The sequence below is a fragment of the Somniosus microcephalus genome, chromosome 4 (assembly GCF_052327205.1).
Source record: "Somniosus microcephalus isolate GS21.2 chromosome 4, FLI_Smic_1.0, whole genome shotgun sequence".
Lineage (NCBI taxonomy): Eukaryota > Metazoa > Chordata > Chondrichthyes > Squaliformes > Somniosidae > Somniosus > Somniosus microcephalus.
This window is the reverse complement of record NC_140990.1, coordinates 289,160,324-289,181,898: the sequence shown is the minus strand read 5'-3', so window position 1 is coordinate 289,181,898 and position 21,575 is coordinate 289,160,324. Positions and strand designations below refer to the sequence as shown.

Genomic DNA, 21,575 nt, shown 5'->3' with positions numbered 1-21,575 from the left:
CCATGAGCAGTGAATACAGTATACTAAATTGCAAGAACAGCAATTCGCCAAGGCTTCTTCGGCAGCATCTCCCAAACCCGCGACCTCTTCCACCTAGAAGGACAAGGGCAGCAGGCGCATGGGAACACCACCACCTCCAAGTTCTCCTCCCAGTCACACACCATCCTGACTTAGAAGTATATCGCTGATCCTTAATCGTCGCTGGGTCAAAATCCTGGAACTCCCTACCTAACAACACTGTGGGCGTACCATCACCACACGGACTGCAGCAGTTCAAGAAGGCAGCTCACTACCACCTTCTCAAGGGCAACTAGGGATGGGCAATAAATGCTGGCCTTGCCAGCGACGCCCAGATCCCATAAACGAATAAAAAAAAAAGAAATAAGAGCAGGAGTAGGCCATTTGGCCCTTCGAGCCTGCTCCGCCATTCAATAAGATCATGGCTGATCTTCTACCTTAATTCCACTTTCCTGCACTATCCCCATATCCCTTGATTCCCTTAATATCCAAAAATCTATCGATCTCTGTCTTGAATATACTTAACGACTGAGGCTCCACAGCCCTCTGGGATAGAGAATTCCAAAGATTCACCACCCTCAGTGAAGAAATTTCTCCTCATCTCAGTTCTAAATGGCCGACCCCTTATTCTGAGACTGACCCCTGGTTCTAGACTCCCCAACCAGGGGAAACATCCTCCCTGCATCTACCCTGTCAAGCCCTGTAAGAACTTTGTATGTTTCAATGAGATCACCTCTCATTCTTCTAAACTCTAGAGAATATAGGCCTAGTCTACTCAATCTCTCCTCATAGGACAATCCCCCCATCCCAGGAATCAGTCTGGTGAACCTTCGTTGCACTTTATGGCAAGTATATCTTTCCTTAGGTAAGGAGACCAAAACTGTACACAATACTCCAGGTGTGGCCTCACCAGCACCCTATATAATTGCAGTAAGATGTCTTTACTCTTATACTCAAATCCTCTTGTAATAAAGGCCAACATACCATTTGCTTTCCTAATTGCTTGCTGTAGCTGCATGTTAACTTTCAGTGATTCGTGTACAAGGACACCCATGTCCCTCTGAAAAACATTTCCCAATCTCTCACATTTAAAAAATACTCTGCTTTTCTATTTTTCCTACCAAAGTGGATAACTTCACATTTCTCCACATTATATTCCATTTGCCATGTTCTTGCCCATTCACTTGGGTTGTCTAAATCCACTTGAAGCCTCTTTGCATCCTCCTCCCAACTTACATTCCCATCCAGCTTTGTATCATCAGTAAACTTGGATATATGACATTTGGTCCCCACATCCAAATCATTGATGTAGACTGTGAGGCCCAAGCACTGATCCTTGCGGTACCGCACAAGTTACAGCCTGCCAACCCGAAAATGACCCGTTTATTCCTACTCTCTGTTTTCTGTCCTTTGACCAATCCTCAATCTATGCTAGTATATTACCCCCAATCCCATGAGCCCTCATTTTGTTTAATAACCTCTTGTGTGGCATCTTATCGAATTCCTTCTGAAAATCCAAATACACCACATCCACTGCTTCCCCCTTGTCTATGCTGCTAGTTACAATCTCAAAAAACTAACATTCGTCAAACACGATTTCCCTTTCATAAATCCATGTTGATTCTGCCCAATCCTATTATTATTTTCTAAGTGCCCTGTTACCACGTCCTTAATAATAGATTCTAGCATTTTCCGTACTACTGCTGTCAGGCTAACTGTCTATAGTTCTCCGTTTTCTCCCTCCCTCCTTTCTTAAATAGTGGGGTTATGTTTGCTACCTTCCAATCCGTGGGAACCATTCTAGAATCTATGGAATTTTGGAAAATGACAACCAATGCCTCCACGATCTCTATAGCTGCCTCTTTCAAAACCCTAGGATGTAGTCCATCAGGTCCAGGGGATTTATTGGCTTTCTGTCCCATTAATTTCGCCTGCCCTTATACCTCCCCCCTTCCCACTGTCCAGGGCCCCAAACACCCCTTCCAGGTGAAACAGCGATTTACTTGTACTTCTTGCAATCTAGTATACTGTATTCGCTGCTCACGATGTGATCTCCTCTACATTGGGGAGACCAAACGCAGATTGGGTGACCGCTTTGCAGAACACCTCCGTTCAGTCCGTAAGGGGGACCCCGAGCTTCCGGTCGCCTGTCACTTTAATTCACCGCCCCATTCCCACTCAGACCTCACTGTACTCGGGCTCTTGCATTGTTCCACAGAGGCTCAACGTAAACTCGAGGAACAGCACCTCATTAGGCACTCTACAGCCTTCTGGACTTAACATTGAGTTCAACAATTTCAGATCATAACCTCGGCCCCCATTACATTTTTGCTTATATTTTATCCACATCTTTGTTTTGGCCCTTTCCCTCCCCCCTCTTTTTTTTTTCTCTCCCACATGGCAGCTGTCTCTCATTCTGCCAGCGCATTTCACACCTAATCTGGAGCCGTCTTTTGTCTCCACTAGTCCTATCACCATCTCGTCTCGTTTTGAATACCTCTTAATGTCTCTTCACTTCTTTTGTTCCCTCCCAGCCCTGCCTTTTCGATCTATTTCATTTCCTTTCCAGTTTTGAAAAAGGGTTAGACCCGAAACGTCAACTCTATTTTCTCTCCACGGATGTTGCCTGGCCTGCTGAGCTTTTCCAGCATTTTCTGTTGTTATTTCGGATTTCCAGCATCTGCAGTATTTTGCTATCGTACTGATCCTTGCGGCACCCCACTAATAACAGCCTGCCAACCTGAAAAAGATCTGTTTATCCCTACTCTCTGTTTTCTGTCCATTAACCAATCCTCTGGCCGTGCTACTATATTCATCCCCAAACAAATTGCCCCAATTTCAATTTTCAAAAAGGTTTCCGCTTGATTGCGCTGTTTTTTTCGGCGCAATTCGCCCGATATTGGAGTAACTGGTGCAAATGATAATAGAATTTTAAGTGTAAATTGCGTTCAGTGCAAATCGAGTTTCTGAGATCTTTTGTGCCAGTTTAAAAAAATCCCGCTAGAAACAGGCCCTGCCCACAAAACTGACCACGGAAAATTAATCACCATTGGGAGTTTCCACTAATTGCGCTCGTTTGCAAGCCTCTGAGGGAGCTCCAAAAATTCAGCTGGATCTTTTGGGCGCAAGAACAGTAACAGATAAGTTTTGAAAGGTTTTGAATGATTTTTAAAAATTTACTAAGGAACTGACTACTGTAATCGAATCTAACTAGAAAATAGTTTTATACGTTTTTTAAAAGTTAATTTCAGTAATTTAAAATCAGGTTACTCACAGGTGCATTGACACTGTAATTCAGAATGCTTATTTTTTGGTGATAAATCTATTTTTTGCTGTATTAATCAAACTTTACCAAGTTACCATTCTTAAATATATTGAGGAATTTTTTGTAAAGCAAATTTTTTTTAAATTATGTTTTAAAATGCTGCCCGATTGGGCTGGTTCATGGCAGATTTTGCATTTGCCAATATGCAAATGAGTTTGAGCGGAAACTCGGCGGGTGGGGGGAGAAACACTTTTCAAAACGGGCGCAATTTTGGGCAAAATTTGCACCGGAATCGCCAATTGTGCCCAAAGTGGAAACTCTACCCCCTCCCCCCCTTTATTTGTTCTTGCAATGTCGGCAACTCTGCCAAGGACACATTTATTGCCCATTCCTACTTGCCCTGAGTAGGTGGTGGGCCTCCTTCTTGAATCGCTAGCAGTCCTTGTGGTGATGGTGCTCCCTCAATGTGTTAGGCAGGGATGGTATTTGGGATGAATTAGATTACAGTTATGAATAGAAAAATAAAAACTAGTGCACAAAACCACATAGTTATTAATGAAAATAGCTCTTAGTTTGTTGTATTGGCACCTCCATATCCACAGTGAGATGGTGTTTTCAAAGTGCACAGACACAGCAATATAAATAGAATACAAATATTTCAAAATGTAAATCTTTTATTCATATTTCTATTGAAATAACACAAGCATGGACAGATTTCAGTTGATCTGTCCTATTTCAGTTGAAAGCATAAACAATTAAACTGCACAATTTGCTACTGACTCATGGTTCACAAAACAAAATACATGAAGGAAAATATTGGCAAGTTCTCATTTGAGTTAATTAGTAAATACTTTTTATCTCAAGCAATGAGAATTTGAAAGTTTAAATTAAATGTGAAATACATACTAACAAGAACTTCTGAAAACTAGGGGTGAAACTCTTTGTCACTAATTTTAGTAAAAGAGTTGGTTTTGAATACAAATGGGGGAATACATTACAGGATGGGATAACTTGGGGGTGAAATTCCTCCTGTTGATAATTTTAATGAAAAAAGCTGGTAGGAATATATAACGAGAGGGATGAATCCACAGGTGGAATGTCAGACCGTAAGACCAACATTGCTACTTGGAATTGACATCTTATTGTATTATTGTTTTCATTCCTATACAGATACCCCGAAGGGATGGAGATCCTCATACAACTTTCTTTTACTGTTTGACTGCAAAACAGAATATTAATGTACATGCAGAACTGACTAACAGTATTATTGCCTATTCCAGTTGAAAATATATATATTTTCTTTTAAAATGGATTCTGTTTCCGTTGGTACAGTAACTCAGATGTACATCTGTGTAATAGTTCTACAGGAAACTCTTTATTATCCGGCACCAACGGGACTGGCGTGGTGCCGGTTTATCAAAAAGTCCGGATTACAGAGAGGTATAGTTAAAAGGTACGAGAGCTCCGTACACAGCAACAAATCCAGGCTTCTCTGTTGCTTAGCAACATGTGCATGAACTCTGGCCACAGACCAAGCGTCCCTGTTGCTTAGCAACAAGTGCACGAACCCCAGTTACACAGCCACAGATCCAGGAACTGCCACTAATATGAAGTAAAACTTACCTGAACCTACTCCTGAATTTTGCCGGTTAAAAGAGAGTTTCCTATTCACAAGTGCCATGGTTGTGCTAATGTGGCACAGAGCATATTTAAAAATATGAATGCGGTTTTAGCATGGTTGGAGAATGGAAAAGGAATGTTGTGAACACACATGCAAGTCATGAATAATAGTGCACAGCAATTATAAAATAAAGGTAGAATGTTTATACTTAATATATATTTATTCATTATAATATATTCTGGGCAAATATATTAAATAAATACTTTTTAATACTTCACATGTTTTTTGTCAGTAGGTTTACTTTAAAACTTGTGACTTGATTAAATGTTAAATAGTGTAATACAGAACCTCTCCGCTATTTGCCATGAGAATAATTAAAACCAAGTATTCAATTGTCAGCTTTGGAAATGACTTAAAGCTTTTGCTAAAGTGTTAAATCACAAGCTAATCTAATCTTGAATGTTGACAACAGCTATTATAATGCAGATGATTTGTACTGACCAGTATCTATATAATATGTTGCACAGCCGAGAGACCCAAGTTACACTGCCAGGGGAACTCAACGTAGCATTCATTGAGCTCAGTGACAAAGAATTTAGTGCAGTGTGCCTGGATGCATGTGCGGGATTCTGCTGCTGGCTATTGTTATGAGAACAGGACTCACACTCTAGGAAGGAAATTGAGGCTTTAGAGAGGGTACAATGCAGATTCATTAGGATGCTTGCTGATATGAGGAAATACAAATACAAAGAAAGACGATACGATAAAAGTGTTTAAAATTATGAAAGGACAGGGTAGATAGAAGCAGACAGTTTCCAGTAGTTGAAGGGTCAAGAACGAGGGGCTATAGGTACATGATTAAATGTAAGAGATTTAGAATAGGGGGCAGCAGTAACGTCTTTACACAGAGTTAGAGTCTGTGGAATTCATTTCCAAGATTAGTGGTTGAGGCAGCAACTATGTCAACACTCAAGATTAGATTGGATTGGTGGACAAAGGAGAAGGGGTTGGAGGAATATGGGAACAGGGTAGGTAAATGTGATTAGAACTATTTGCTGGTATGGAGGGTAAACACCACCACAAACTGGTTGTGCCGAATAATCTGTTTCCGTGTTGTAACTTCTATGTATTTTAATGTATTTCTAGTATAATAAAAACAGTTTATATTGAGTTTAAAAATTCCAAATTGCCTAAAAGACTGCCGAGGCACTTTTAAAGCATAGTTTCACTCCAGACTGGAATTATGCTATGGCCAGTGCAAAGCCTAAGAGGTGTTACACTACCTTCAAGTTGGCATGGAGACTCTCACACTTCAAAGTTTCGGTGTGCTTGGGAGTCAGATGGCACCTGACCCCTGAGTAACACTGCTGGACATGTGTCAATGTGCATCTGGAATCACATCACTTTAAAATGATTGCTTTAAAATTAATATTGTTAATTACAAGTCACAGCCTAAAAGTACTTCTGAAAGGCTAATGTTGTGCTGAGTGAAATTGTCTGTATTTTGGGTTTCCTGAAGTTGGTTTCTATCCCTGCTGTTTTGTCCTCAGTCTATCTACAAATCCCCTCTACAATACATTGCAAAATATTTTATTACTATTCAATCATCACAACTTCATAACATTTAAGGAAATGACTCTTTGTGAAGAGACAGGTTAGGAGACGATGAAAGTGTGAGATTATTCATAATAAACTTTTCTAAGTTTAAACACGTGTACTTTATATTGGGAAGCAGAGAAGTAGAATTTGTTGGGCGTGTAGGAGTTTTCCTTCAGTACAGATTGAGGAGCTGGGGAATGCAAAACTGAAGTGCTACAGCACCGCCATTGGCAGGAGGATGCAGTTAAAAAAAGAAAGAATTTGCATTTATATAGCGCCTTGCAATACCTCAGAACATCCCAAAGCGCTTTACAGCCAATGAAGTACATTTGAAGTGTAGTCACTTGTAATGAAGGAATTGCTGCAACCAATTTGCACACAACAAGGTCCCACAAACAGCAATGTGATAATGACCAGATAATCTGTTTTAGTGATGTTGAGGGATAAATATTGGTTAGGACACTGGGGAGAACTACCCTGCTCTTCTTCAAACTAGTGCCATGGTATCTTTTAAGTCCACCTGAGAGGACAGATGGGGCCATGGTTTAACGTCTCATCCAAAAGATGAAACAAGTTTACACAGGCAGTTTTTATTATAAATGTGGACATAGGAAATTATAACGGGAAAAAGTTAACAAAAAAGTGTGACAACAGAAAGCCAACTGATGCAGACAAGAAGGGCATGCAGATGTACGATGTTTAATGTAATTGTTCTTACTGATGTTTTGCTGCCTTATTTCTTATTTGCAGTGAACTATTATTAAGCATTTGCAATTAATGTTGAAGATTTAAGGATTTAGGAAGGCTGCTTCTGTTGGTCAACTTAATACAAGCCAGAGCTGTGTCACTGTAAACTGTTACAATAAACAGTGTTAAGTGTTAATTTCAAAACAGTAGTCAATTTATCCCATGATAATAAGCTGAAGTACAGATGTTGCCTTTGGGAAGATGTTTATCAATCAAGTTCCAGACCCAGCTGTGTCCCAAATAGTACAGGCATTTCTTAATTGAGGAACAATGAAGTATATTAAATAGCTATTGCATCAATCAAACTGTTTCTTTTCAAGGCCAAGAAACTCCAGTGCATTTTTGGCGAGGAGCTTATCCTGTAAAACAAGTGAAACCATTTTATGAAATATCTGAAAGAATTCCAGCATTGACAATATGTAGACAGAATATTTTTCCTTGGCTTTAAAATAAGGTAACAATTTTATAATCATACTCTATAGTGGTAATCACGGACAAAAATAAAAGCAATTCTTTCTATTTCCCTCTCTCTATTTGTCTTTTACACACTTTCTCTGTACCTCCCTGCTTGTCTACAGCTCTTTTCCTCACACTTTCTCATAGAGTCATAGAGTTTTACAGCACAGAAAGAGGCCCTTCGGCCCATCGTGTCTGCGCCGCCCATCCATCCCTGTCCAGTCTAATCCCATTTTCCAGCATTTGGTCCATAGCCTTGTATGCAATGGCATTTCAAGTGCTCATCCAAATGCTTCTTGAATGTTGTGAGGGTTCCTGCCTCTACCACCCTTTCAGGCATTGAGTTCCACATTCCAACCACCCTCTGGGTGAAAAAGTTCCTCCTCAAATCCCCTCTAAATCTCCTGCCCCTTACCCTGAATCTATGCCCCCTTGTTATTGACCCCCCTACTAAGGGGAAAAGTTCCTCTTTGTCTACCCTATCTATGCCCCTCATCATTTTGTACACCTCAATCAGGTCCCCCCTCAGCCTTCTTTGCTCCAAGGAAAACAACCCCAGCCTGTCCAGCCTCTCTTCATAGCTGAGGCGCTCCATCCCAGGTAACATCCTGGTGAATCTTCTCTGCACCCTCTCCAAAGCAATCACATCCTTCCTATAGTGAGGCGACCAGAACTGCACACAGTACTCCAGCTGTGGCCTCACCAGCGTTTTGTACAGCTCCATCATAACCTCCCTGCTCTTATATTCTATGCCTCGGCTAATGAAGGCAAGTATCCCATATGCCTTTTTAACCACCTTATCTACCTGTTCCGCTGCCTTCAGGGATCTATGTACATGTACACCAAGGTCCCTCTGACCCTCTGTACTTCCTAGGGTCCTACCACTCATTGTGTATTCCCTTGCCTTATTTGTCCGTCCAAAATGCATCACCTCGCACTTTTCAGGGTTAAATTCCATTTGCCACTTTTCCGCCCATCTGACCAACCCGTTTATATCGTCCTGTAGCCTGAGGCTTTCCTCCTCACAATTTACCACCCCACCAATTTTCGTGTCATCTGCGAACTTACTGATCATACCTTTTACATTCTCATCCAAATCATTTATGTAGATCACAAACAACAAGGGACCCAGCACCGATCCCTGAGGTACCCCACTGGACACAGGCTTCCAGTCACAAAAGCAACCTTCGACCATCACCCTCTGCCTCCTGCCACTCAGCCAGTTTATGATCCAACGCGCCAAGGCACCCTGGATCCCATGGGCTCTTACCTTCTTGACCAGTCTCCTATGCGGGACTTTGTCAAAAGCTTTACTGAAGTCCATGTACACCACAGCCACAGCATTTCCCTCATCCACCCCCCTAGTCACCCCCTCGAAAAATTCAATCAGATTTGTCAGACATGATTTACCCTTGACAAAGCCATGCTGACTATCCCCGATTAATCCTTGCCTCTCCAAGTGGAGACTAATTTTGTCCCTCAGAATTTTTTCCAATAATTTCCCTACCACAGATGTTAGGCTCACTGGCCTGTAATTCCCTGGTTTATCCCTGCTACCCTTCTTGAATAATGGTACTACGTTAGCTGTTCTCCAGTCCTCTGGTACATCCCCTGTGGCCAGAGAGGTTCTGAAAATTTGTGTCAGAGCCCCTGCAATCTCCTCCTTTGCCTCCCACAGCAGCCTGGGATACATCTCGTCTGGGCCTGGGGATTTATCCACTTTTTGGCCTGCTAAAACCGCTAGCACCTCCTCCCTCTCGATGCTAATATGTTCAAGTATGTCACAGCCCCCTTGCCCGATTTCTATGTCTGCATCGTCTTTCTCCATAGTGAACACAGATGCAAAAAATTCATTTAAAACCCCGCCTACATCATCTGGCTCTACACACAGATTGCCACTTTGGTCCCTAATGGGCCCTACCCTTTCCCTGGTTATCCTCTTGCCCTTAATATACTTATAAAACATCTTAGGATTTTCCTTTATTTTGCTCGCCAGTGTTATTTCATGGCCCCTCCTCGCCCTCCTAATTTCTTTTTTAAGTATGCCCCTGCATTTTTTATACTCCTCTAGGGCTTCTTCCGTCTTTAGTCTTTTGTAACTGCCAAAAGCCCCCCTTTTATTTCTAATGCATTTTTGTATATCCCTTGTCATCCAAGGTTCCCTTTGCTTGTTGGTCCCACCCTTGACCTTTACAGGAACATGTTGGCGTTGTACTCTCTCTATTTCCCTTCTGAAAGTCTCCCACTGTTTTGATGCGGATTTTCCTATAAGTAGCTGCTCCCAGTCCAATTTGGCCAGATCCTGCCTTATCATATTAGCCTTGTCATGCTTTTTCTGTAAGCTTATCTTTTCCTTTGCCTCCTCTCCTGTAAGTTTATTTCCTTTATTTATTTACTTAATTTGTATCTTATTTAAAAAAAAAGTTAGGTGGCAAAATGAGAACCAAAATATACAGAAATGGAACAGATTGGTGCAGGGCCCAAGGGGCTGAAGCAGAAAGGAGGCAAAGGGAAGGATCTGATTGGAGGTGAGGAAAGCCTGGGGTTGGTCAGGAAGAGGCTATTTGTGAGGCTCTGCAACACACAAAGGTATAGGAGTAACTAGAAGTTAGAGCCTAGGCTGAAAGGGTGTGGGGAGAGGAGACTCGGGTCAGGAAGGAGCAGCATGGTTGTGGCCTGGGCTGGGAGGCACTGGGTGAGGCAGAGGTGCCAGGGTTTGGCCTGGAAAGGTGCCGTGTATCCGAAACCAAACTTTCAGACTACCTTACAACAGCCTATTCAATGTTTCCTATTCATGCCATTCTGTAGCAGGGCACAAGCTGCAGCAGCAACTTTATCTGAAACTCTTGGTATACTGACATCTTAAAAAGGTTTCATTCAAAATTTCCTTCCAACGAATGCAACTGTATGTACTCAACCAGTGTTTGAAGGGGAACATACTTAATTGTCATAAACAAATTTATCAGAATTTTTTGAGGATGTAACTAGCAGGGTAGATAAAGGGGAACCAATGAATGTAGTATATTTGGATTTCCAAAAGACATTTGATGGGGTGCCACATAGAAGGTTGCTACACAAGATAAGGGCCCATGGAGTTGGGGGTAATATATATATTAGCATGGATAGAGGATTGGTTAATGGACAGAAAACAGAGAGTAGGGATAAACAGGTCATTTTCGGGTTGGCAGTCTGTAACTAGTGGGGTACCGCAAGGATCAGTGCTTGGGCCTCAGCTATTTACAATCTATATTAATGACTTAGATGAAGGGACCAAATGCAATGTATCTAAGTTTGCTGATGATACAATGCTAGGTGAGAAAGTAAGCTGTGAGGAGGACAGCTGAGAAGAGCTTGCAAAGAGATATAGAGAGGTTAAGTGAGTGGGCAATAAGGTGGCAGATGGAGTATAACGTGAGGAAATGTGCGGTTATTCACTTTGGTAGGAAGAATAGAAAAACAGAATATTTTATAAATGGTGAGAAACTATTAAATTGAGGAAACGGCAGCATAGTGGACTAGTAATCCAGAGGCCTGGACTAATGAGCCAGAGACGTAAATTCAAATCCCACCACGGCCTCTGGGGAATTTAACTTCAGTTAAATACATCTGGAATAAAAAGCTGGTATCAGTAATGGTGACCATGAAACTATCAGATTGTCACTAAGAACCCATCTGGTTCACTAATGTCCTTTAGGGAAGGAAATCTGCTGTCCTTACCTGGTCTGGCCTATATGTGACTCTAGACCAACAGCAATGTGGTCTGCCCTCTGAAATGGCCTAGCAAGTTACTCAGTTGTAACAAACCACTATGAAAAGCAAAAAAAAACAGATGGACCATCCGGCATCGACCTAGGCATTGGCTTCAAACATGACAACGGCACACTCAGCCCAGTCGACCCTGCAATGTCCTCCTCACTAACATCTGGGGACTTGTGCCAAAATTAGGAGAGCTGTCCCACAGACTAGCCAAGCAATACCCTGACATAGCCATATTCACAGAATCATTCCTTTCAGCCAATGTCCTAGACTCCTCCATCACCATCCCTGGGTATGTCTTGTCCCAACGGCAGGACAGATCCACCAGAGGTGGTGGCACAGTGGTATACAGTTCAGGAGGGAGTGGCCCTGGGAGTCCACAACATTGACTTCAGACCCCATGAAGTCTCATGGCTTCAGGTCAAGCATGGGCAAGGAAACCTCCTGCTGATTACCACCTACCGCCCTCCCTCAGCTGATGAATCAGTACTCCTGCATGTTGAACACCACTTGGAAGAAGCACTGATGGTAGCAGGGGCACAGAATGTACTCTGGGTGGGGGACTTCAATGTCCATCACCAAGAGTGGCTCAGTAGCACCAAGCTGGCAGAGTCCTGAAGGGCATAGCTGCCAGACTGGACCTGTGGCAGGTGGTGAGAGAACCAACATGAGGGAAAAACCTACTTGACCCCGTCCTCACCAATCTACCTGTCGCAGATGCATCTGTCCATGACAGCATTGGTAGCAGTGACCACTGAACAGTCCTTGTGGGCATCCATGAGGCGCTGTGGGCCATCAGCAGCAGCAGCATTGTATTCCACCGCAACCTGTAACCTTATGGGTCGGCATATTCCTCGCTCTTCCATTACCATCAAGCCAGGGGACCAACCCTGGTTCATTAAAGAGTGCAGAAGAGCATTCCAGGAGCAGCACAAGTTGTACCTAAAAATGAGGTGCCAACCTGGGGAAGCTGTAACACAGGACTACATGCATGCTAAACAGCAGAAGCAACATGCTATAGCCAGAGCTAAGCGATCCCACAACCAACGGATCAGATCAAAGCTCAGCAGTCCTGTCACATCCAGTCGTGAAGGGTGGTGGACAATTAAACAACTAATGGGAGGAGGAGGCTACATGAATATCCCCAAACGAAAAGGCTGAAGCGTTTGCAACCATCTTCAGCCAGAAGGGCCAATTAGATGATTCATATCGGCCGCCTCCTGAGGTCCCCACCATCACAGAAGCCAGTCTTCAGCCAATTAGATTCACTCCACCGTGATATCAAGAAACAGCTGAGTGCACTGGATACAGCAAAGGCTATGGGCCTCGACAACATCCCGGCTGTCGTGCTGAAGATTTGTGCTCCAGAACTAGCCGCACCTCTGGCCAAGCTGTTCCAGTACAGCTACAACACTGGCATCTACCTGACAATGTGGAAAACTGCCCAGGTATGTCCTTTCCACGAAAAGCAGGATAAATCCAATCCAGCCAATTACCGCCCCATCAGCCTAACTTCAATCATCAGCAAAGGTGTTGTCGACAGTGCTATCAAGCAACACTTACTCACCAATAATCTGCTCACCGATGCTCAGTTTGGGTTCCGCCAGGACCACTCGGCTCCAGACCTCATTACAGCTTTGGTCCAAACATGGACAAAAGAGCTGAATTCTAAAGGTGAGGTGAGAGTGACTGCCCCTGACATCAAGGCAGCATTTGACCGAGTGTGGCATCAAGGAGCCCTAGTAAAGCTGAAGTCAATGGGAATCAGGGGGAAAACTCTCCACTGGCTGGAGTCATACCTAGCACAAAGGAAGCTGGTTGTGGTTGTTGAAGGTCAATCATCTCAGCCTCAGGACATCGCTGCAGGAGATCCTCAGGGCAGTGTCCTAGGCCCAACCATCTACAGCTGCTTTATCAATGACTTTCCTGCCATCATAAGATCAGAAGTGGGGATGTTCGCTGATCATTGCACAGTGATTAGTTCCATTCGCAACTCCTCAGATAATGAAGCAGTCCATGGTCGCATGCAGCAAGACCTGGACGACATCCAGGCTTGGGCTCATAAGTGGCAGGTAACATTTGTGCCACGCAAGTGCCAGGCAATGATTATCTCCAATAAGAGTGAGTCTAACCGCCGCAGCTTGACATTACCATCACCGAATCCCCCACCATCAACATCCTGGGGGTCACCATTGACCAGAAACTTAACTGGATCAGGCATATAAATACTGTGGCTACAAGAGCAGGTCAGAGGCTGGGTATTCTGCGGCGAGTGTCTCACCTCCTGACTCCCCAAAGCCTTTCCACCATCTACAAGGCACAAGTAAGGAGTGTAATGGAATACTTTCCATTTGCCTCGATGAGTGCAGCTCCACCAACACTCAAGAAGCTCAACACCATCCAGGACAAAGCAGCCTGCTTGATTGGCACCCCATTCACCAGCTTAAACATTCACTCCCTCCACCATTGGCGCACCATGTCTGCAGTGTGTACCATCTACAAGATGCACTGCAGCAACTCGCAAGGCTTCTTTAACAGCACCTCCCAAACCCACGACCTCTACCACCTAGAAGGACAAGGGAGGCAGGCGCATGGGAACACCATCACCTGCAAGTTCCCCTAAAGGTTACACACCATCCCGACTTGGAAATATATCACCGTTCCTTCATCGTCACTGGGTCAAAATCCTGGAACTCCCTCCCTAACAGTACCTTCACCACACTGATTACAGTGGTCAAGGAGGCAGCTCACCACCACCTTTGCAAGTGCAATTAGGGATGGGCAATGAATGCTGGCTTTGCCAGCGACACCCACGTCCCAGGAATGAATGAAAAAAAATTATTGTTCAGAGAGATTTAGGTGTCCTTGTACAGGAAACACAGAAAATGAGTATGTAGGTACAGCAAGCAATTAGGAAGGCAAATGGCATGTTGGCCTTTATTGCAAGGGGGTTGGAGTACAAGAGTAAGGAAGTCTTACTACAATTGTACAGGGCCTTGGTGAGACCACACCTGGAGTATTGTGCACAGTTTTGGTCTCCTTATCTGAGGAAGGACATACCTGCCTTGGAAGTGGTGCAACAAAGGTTCACTAGATTGATCCCTGGGATGAAAGGGTTGTCCTATGAGGAGAGATTGAGTAGATTGGCCCTATACTCTCTGGAGTTTAGAAGAATGAGAGGTGATCTCATTGAAACATATAAGATTCTGAAGGGGATTGACAAGGTAGCTGCTGAGAGGCTGTTTCCCCTGGCTGGAGAGTTTAGAACTAGGGGGCATAGTCTCAGGATAAGGGGTTGGCCATTTAAGACTGAGATGAGGATGAATTTCTTCACTCAGAGGGTTGTGAATCTTTGGAATTTTCTACCCCAGAGGGCTGTGGATGATGAATTGTTGAGTATATTCAAGGCTGAGATTGATAGATTTTTGGACTCTAGGGGAATCAAGGGATATGGAGATCGGGCGGGAAAGTGAAGTTGAGGTTGAAGATCAGCCATGATCTTACTGAATTGTGGAGCAGGCTCAAGGGGCCTTATGGCCTACTCCTGCTTCTAACTCTTATGTTGTTAAAGTGGTTGGGAAGCCCAGGAGAACAGGTTTCCCGTGGGCCCTGCCGAATTTCGTGGCTGGGCCTGATTTGCATTTCAAACCTGTTTCCCACCCACAGCCAACTAGATGGAGAGGCTGGCTGGCTGCGGCGGTGTAGGCTTGTAGCAATAGGCCGCAGAGAGGAGGGAGGCAGGGATCAGGTGGGGGCCGTGTGGTAGTCAGGGGCTGGAGGAGGTCCTGGGGGGGGGCGTGGGGAAGGATCAGGGCCAGAGCATCGAGTGGGGGGTAGGGGGCGGGGGTAGAGGGAAGGATCGGGGCCGGACCATTGGGTGGGGGGGTGGGGGCAGGGGTGGGGAAAGGATCGGGGCCAGAGCATCGGGTGGGGGGGAGGGGGCGAGGGGTGGCGGAAGGATCGGGGCCGGAGCATCGGGAGGGGGCAGGGGGTGGGGGAAGGATTGGGGCCGGAGTATCATGGCCAGCTGGATGAGCATCAGTGGGGGGGGGGGGAGGAGTTTGGGAAGGTGATCGGAGGCTGGGGTGTGGTGGGGGTTCGGAGGCCTGGTGGAGGGGATTGGAGGCCTCGTGGGGGATCTCCGATCGCGGGGGGGGGGGCGGGGGGTGCGGTGGATGATGTAGGGACGCTGGATCCAGGAGTTAAGTAAGGCACTTACCTCCTGAAACCAGTAGTCCGCACCTTACTTTAACTGGCGCATTCCCCGAGGTCTGAGTTAAATTTGTAATGATTTTTAAATCTGAGGCACACCAATCTGATTATAATATTTAAATGGGCGACCCGCCTCCTGGGAGCAGGTTGGCTGCCCGTGCCCCCATCCCGCCTCTTAAAAGTGGAAGTGGGTGTGTTGGAGGTGGGTTGGGGTGGGATTCCGTTTTTTAACACTTTAACCTCCCACCCGACCCCGGCCCATCGGTTTTTTGGGGTTAACATTCCCCCCAGTGCTTCAGCTTGGCTGAGTTGGTATCACTCTCCTCTGATTAGAAGGTGGTGGGTTCAAATCCCACTCCAGATTTGAGAACATAATCTAGGCTGATACTTTAGTGCAGTGCTGAGGGACTACTACATTGTCAAATGTGCTACCTTTTAAACCAAGGCCCTGCCTGTTTATCCTGGTGTTTCAGGTGATTGTTGAAGATTCTATAGCACTATTTGAATAACGGCAGGGCATTCTCCTGAGTTGTAGTCTCTCTCAAACCAACCAAAACAGGTTAACTAGTCATTCATTTCATTTCTATTTGTGGGATCTTGCTGTGTGCAAAATTACTGTTGGGTTTACCTGCATAAAATAGTCCCTGAACTTCAAAATAATTGTATGTGAAACATTTTGATCCATTTCTGAAAGACACTCTATAAATTCAATGACAAGGGCTGTGGTTGGCTTATCAGTTGATTTGTCATGCCTGTCTGCCTACCTAAAACTCGAGCTTCCAGTCTGCAGCAGCACCCTGCTATGGTCCCAATTTGGGAAGTGGAGCCAGGCGAGTGGAGAGTGGACAGAGTGGGACCTGTATAGAGTGAGAGGCCACTCCTAAAACGAATGTGAGGAAAGGAGCATTCAGGATGGGCTTGGAGAGAGCAGATTCGAGGTTCAGGAGTGAACAGAGCCTGAGTCGGGTGAATAAAATGCCCAGGGTGGAAGATTAACAGAGAGGAGAACAGGGAATTATCATGATGGCCAAAAATTAGTTTCTCTTTTCCAATTATCTGATTGGTCTGTAATGCCATTGTGGTTAGCATGAACTAATCATAATTGATGCAGACATGCAATATCATAATAATACACATGCAAAACTTTGAATTATGTAGATCTTAACATTACTCTTACTTTAAGTTCATTGTTGAATTCTTCCATAGATTCAATAAGTTTTCCTGGTTTCAATTCTCCCAGTGGGAAAGGATAATCTGTCCCCAGCATCACCTTGTCCTAAGCATAGTAACATTTATTGTGATCAGCTATAAACACTTTTTACAGGTAAGACATTTTAACACATTGTTATTTGTTATTCAGTGTACAGATTAACCTTCCGTTAGGGCTGTGATCTGTGAAATCAAAGATATCACATTTACTGACAAAGATATATGGGAAAATGTGATAAAAGTGTCCAACTCACTTTCCCGATCACCTCCACCAACAGCTTTAGTGCAAGTGGATCATGTACTAACGAATCCGTGTAAAAGTGGCCCAGGTGCTTTCGAGGGTTTGTCTTGTTGTCTATGGCACACAAATCAGGACGGACGTTAAATCCATGTTCAATCCTACCAATGGTATAAGGGAAAGCGCCACCTAAAGGGGAAAAGTATTAAGACAACTTTCTTGCTTTTTTTTTACAGTTGTGCAAAAATATAACTGTTTTAATATTGATGTACTCTTGCTGCTTTTAAAATGTTGGATAAATGACTGTATACATTTTTAGTGATAACTATTATAAAATAGATTGACAGGCACGCACAGAACAACAAGCATTTTTAATTCATAGCATGCTATTTTACTAAAATAGAATTATGTTTTAGTTTTGACTTTGATGCTAAGATGCTATCAAATGATTAATTGAAGTAGCCAGTCTTCATGGTGCCAATGCATAACTGAAATGTTGAAAAAATAAATGTTTAGTGACCAAACTTAATACATTCCTTGTATTAGTTTGGTCACAATTCCTATCATTTGATACAGTAATGAATCTGCATGTAGCTTCCACTTGCACAAATGTAACAACTTTTCCACCTTGAAAATATTAGACTCACAAAAAGAAACCAGGAAATGCAACACATTTATGGAAAAATATTGATTTTACCAGTTTAGTTAGTTTTAATTTTTGTAGCTGTCTGCGTGGATGTTCTATTTATACAAAGAGACTCAATCGAAGTTAAGGACTTGGTACACATCAGAAATTCATCCTTGACCATCTGTAGGACACATCCAAGCTACATACAAGACCTGAATCTATAGGGCCGATTTGATAAATACCAGTTACAGGCAGGGAGGCTGGCCTGCTTGCTGTGCATATCAGGAAATCACAGGTGTGCTCTCGACGGTTTTCCATTCATTCATTTTCATGGACAGGAAATTGTGGGTAGTGCACCTGCCGTTTCCCAATATGTGCAGCCCGTGGGTGAGGCTTCTGGTTGATAGCACACATTTAAAAATGGGCTCTTATAAGACGACTTGGAATATATGCAATAAGGTTTCACAACCACTCTCCTGCTTTATGGAACACCGTCTAACAGAAATTGTTCCAGCCTGGAACTTGGTCTCTTGGAGCACACATTAAGTTATGGGAAATCTGTGTTGGGGCAAAACTGTACAATTTTACCAAGTCTTTCTGTGTCTGCAGTTACTGCCAAGGTGAAGTTTGTGAGGCATCTATCCTTGTTAAAGTTGTCTTCAGCTGCACCCTGTTGTTTTGCCATGTCAGTGCATTCAGATAGGTTCAGTGTCAATGTAAAGTGGTTTTGGCTTCACTCCAACACTAAACTTGTGTATAGTAAATCGGGTGTTAAGGCCTGAACTGACTTCAAAGCAAAGTGGAGTGAGATGACCTCATCCAAGGATTCTCATTCCACTTATCTCTGATGTAAGATTAGGCCCTGACTCCAGATTCAGGCTGTATTTTCTGCTTCATACCAACACTACAGTTGTAGTGTAAAGGGAAAAAAAAATCTCTTTTCATTTCTGCTTGTAATTTTAACAGTACATTTATTGGTATGACTCGTGGTTATAACTGGCAGATGTTTAGAGATATGAGCCTGACCATTCCGGTTGTGCTGCTGCACCCCCAGGGTTACAGCATGGCAGGACATCCCCTGTTAAAAAAAAAGTCAACCCTACTGCTGACCTCACCCCAGGTCCTGGGGATGAGGTAATTAGCAGAAAGGGATGGATGTCAATGATTTATACAGTGCTCTCTGTCCTGTGGGAGAAGAACAAAGAATTATGGGCCCCATCCCATATTCCTCTCCACCTGCCCAGATAATGGTACGTTATGTTGCCAGAGGGCTGTAATTGTATTGGTTATGCCCTTTCTACATATGGTTGACTCTCATTCCCTTCTGAAGTGGCCAACTTGAGTGATTTTTTGTATACTCAATTGTACAAATAATCGCTCAAGAAAAAGACCCACCACCACCTTCTCAGGGCAACTAGGGATGGGCAAGATATATGGCCTTGCCAGTGTTGCCCACATCCTGAAAACAGATTTTAAAAAAAATTAAAATATAGCAACAGAATGTCATTGGGGGATGAAATTAGTTAACGCCAGTAGTGCAAAATGGGCTCATCGCAAATTGGCAGCCTATTGACATGAATAAAAAATGAAACCTGACATGGTGTAAAACGGGCTGACGATTCACTTTCTGCCCGTTTTGCGCTACTGGCGTTGACCAATTTCACCCCCATTGGCATTTTCTTTGACATTCTAAAGTGTAGTTCTTACCTCCATGGGCAAAACAGACTTTCAATTTGGGAAATTTTTCAAAGATTCCACCGAACAGCATGCTACACATTGCTGTGGTTGTTTCAGCAGGCATACCTAAAGAATAATGAAATTAATAAATAGTTCCACATTGCAGGTTACTCAATCTATAAAATGGGTGCTGAAATTTGTACCCCAATCACACCTTTCTAAGTTTATGGTGTTTATGCCATCTGGGGAGGCTGAATTAAATTGAATTGAATTTTGGGAAAAATAAAACATTTTATTCATCTTTATTCAACAGATAAAGGCTATTGCAGTGCATAGCTTTTTCCTTCTAAAATGAACTATATATGACATTTGCTTTGGCAATCATTTTATGTGATAACCTGAGTGTCAAGGTTTGCTTGTGAAGTGGATTCACCTTTAATACTATATTTAGACAAATCCTTAGCCTGTGGACATTCATTCTGTATGCACACAGGCATTGCTTTCACTATAGTGTTCATCACCTTTCCACTCAATCTGCTGAGTACAATATAACAATATTGATTTCCCTAAAAATAAAGTAGTCTTGTGCTGGGTGTGATACCATAAATACAAATCTTGGTAACACACCACATCAATACACTCATCAGACTGTATCATGGGACCAAGTCAGCTTCTTTGCTTTTGTTGTGGGAGCAAATTCCATCTCTAAGACTTAATTTGTAATAGTGTTGAGTGACATCTCTCAGCACTTCAGTTGTACAAGTTTCCATGCCATGGCTACAGACATGATACTTTATTCATACAGATGAGGGTCAAAACGAAGAAAACACAATTTCTAATATCAGCACTGGAGTTTTATGTGGTCTATTTCACTCATAAAGTATTGCACCACTTCAATAGCCATGGGGCATCTTTTGTATGAAACATTTCCATAGCAAATGAGAAAGCTCTTTGCATTGTTTGGAAAATATCAGCATGTGTATTACTAGCTACAATACTCCTGTATATATTTTATGTAATAACACATTTGCCTGAATTTTCCTTAAAATAACTGCCCATTTCAGGTGATGTACAGGCAGTCTGGCAAGTTAAATGGAGTGGGGAGGCCTTCCACTGAAAGTCTGCCCCTAAAAATGTTTGCTGCAATTTCCCTCCTATGATCTTAATCTGCCCCTTGGAATCACATCCTACAGCCTTTAAAGAAGCAAGAGGGGTGTGGTCAAGTGTCCCCGAGATTTCCCTGCGTTTCCACCCATTTACCACCCCGTAAAATAACCACCACTTAAAGTTGGTGATACTCAGCCTGTGTGGTGCCCTGCAGGTGGGAAGAAGGTGAAAAGCCACACAAATGCAATTCTGCAACATTGATTTGGCTGGGAGTCACTTCCACTACTTTGAAGCTACAGTTCTGATCATTAACAGATAAAAGTTTTCTGAAACTCGCTGAGGGCTTAAAGGGAGCTGTGCATAGTGAAATAATGGAGTTTCCTCTGGGATTCCATTGTTACTGTGCTTTGAGAAAGAGGATGATCAGTGCATGGAGAAGAAAAAGATGGAAGCCAGGAGAAGCCAGCATGCACACTTGCAACATCCGACCTGTTGGTATCCATGCCAAAAGGAGGACTTAATCAGTATTTTTCCTTTAGGCAGCGTTTGAGAGAAAGAAATAACTTGCATTTGTATAGTGCCTTTCACAACCGCAGAACGTCCCAAAGTGCTTCACAGCGAACAAGGTACTTATTTTTTTGAAGCGTATTTCTATCCACAATGCTGTTGTAATGTAGGGAAATGTGGCAGCCAATTTATGAACAGCAACATCCCACTAACAGCAATGCGTTAAATAACAAGATAATCTTTTTGTGATGTTGGTTAGGGATAAATATTGGCCAGGACACTGAGAGAACTTATCTGCTCTTCTTTGAAAAGTGCTATGGGATCTTTTATGTTCACCCAGAGAGCAAATGGGGCCTCGGTTTAATGTCTCATCCAAAAGACAGCTCTTCTGAACAATGCAGTCCTGCACTGGAGCATCAGCCAGGATTATGTGCTTAAGGCTCTGGAGTGGGGCTTGATCCCACAACCTTCTGACTCAGCAGCCAGAGTGCTACCACCGAGCCAAGGCAGGCACTTTAAGGAGGCTGTGTTTTCC

The 21,575-nt window shown here is 43.4% G+C and overlaps 1 protein-coding gene across 1 annotated transcript in view; it reads right to left on the bottom strand.

Moving 5' to 3' along the window:
* Positions 1-3,939: 3,939 nt before the first annotated feature.
* The window catches only part of acmsd (aminocarboxymuconate semialdehyde decarboxylase), a 79,271-nt gene continuing 61,635 nt past the window's right edge, over positions 3,940-21,575 (bottom strand). The window contains exons 7-10 of the mRNA XM_085986604.1: positions 19,457-19,552; positions 17,138-17,310; positions 16,852-16,950; positions 3,940-7,609 (exon numbers count right to left, since the gene is read on the bottom strand). Coding sequence (XP_085842730.1) covers positions 7,547-7,609; positions 16,852-16,950; positions 17,138-17,310; positions 19,457-19,552 — 431 coding nt within the window. The 3' untranslated portion in view covers positions 3,940-7,546. The remainder of the gene's footprint in view (positions 7,610-16,851; positions 16,951-17,137; positions 17,311-19,456; positions 19,553-21,575) is intronic.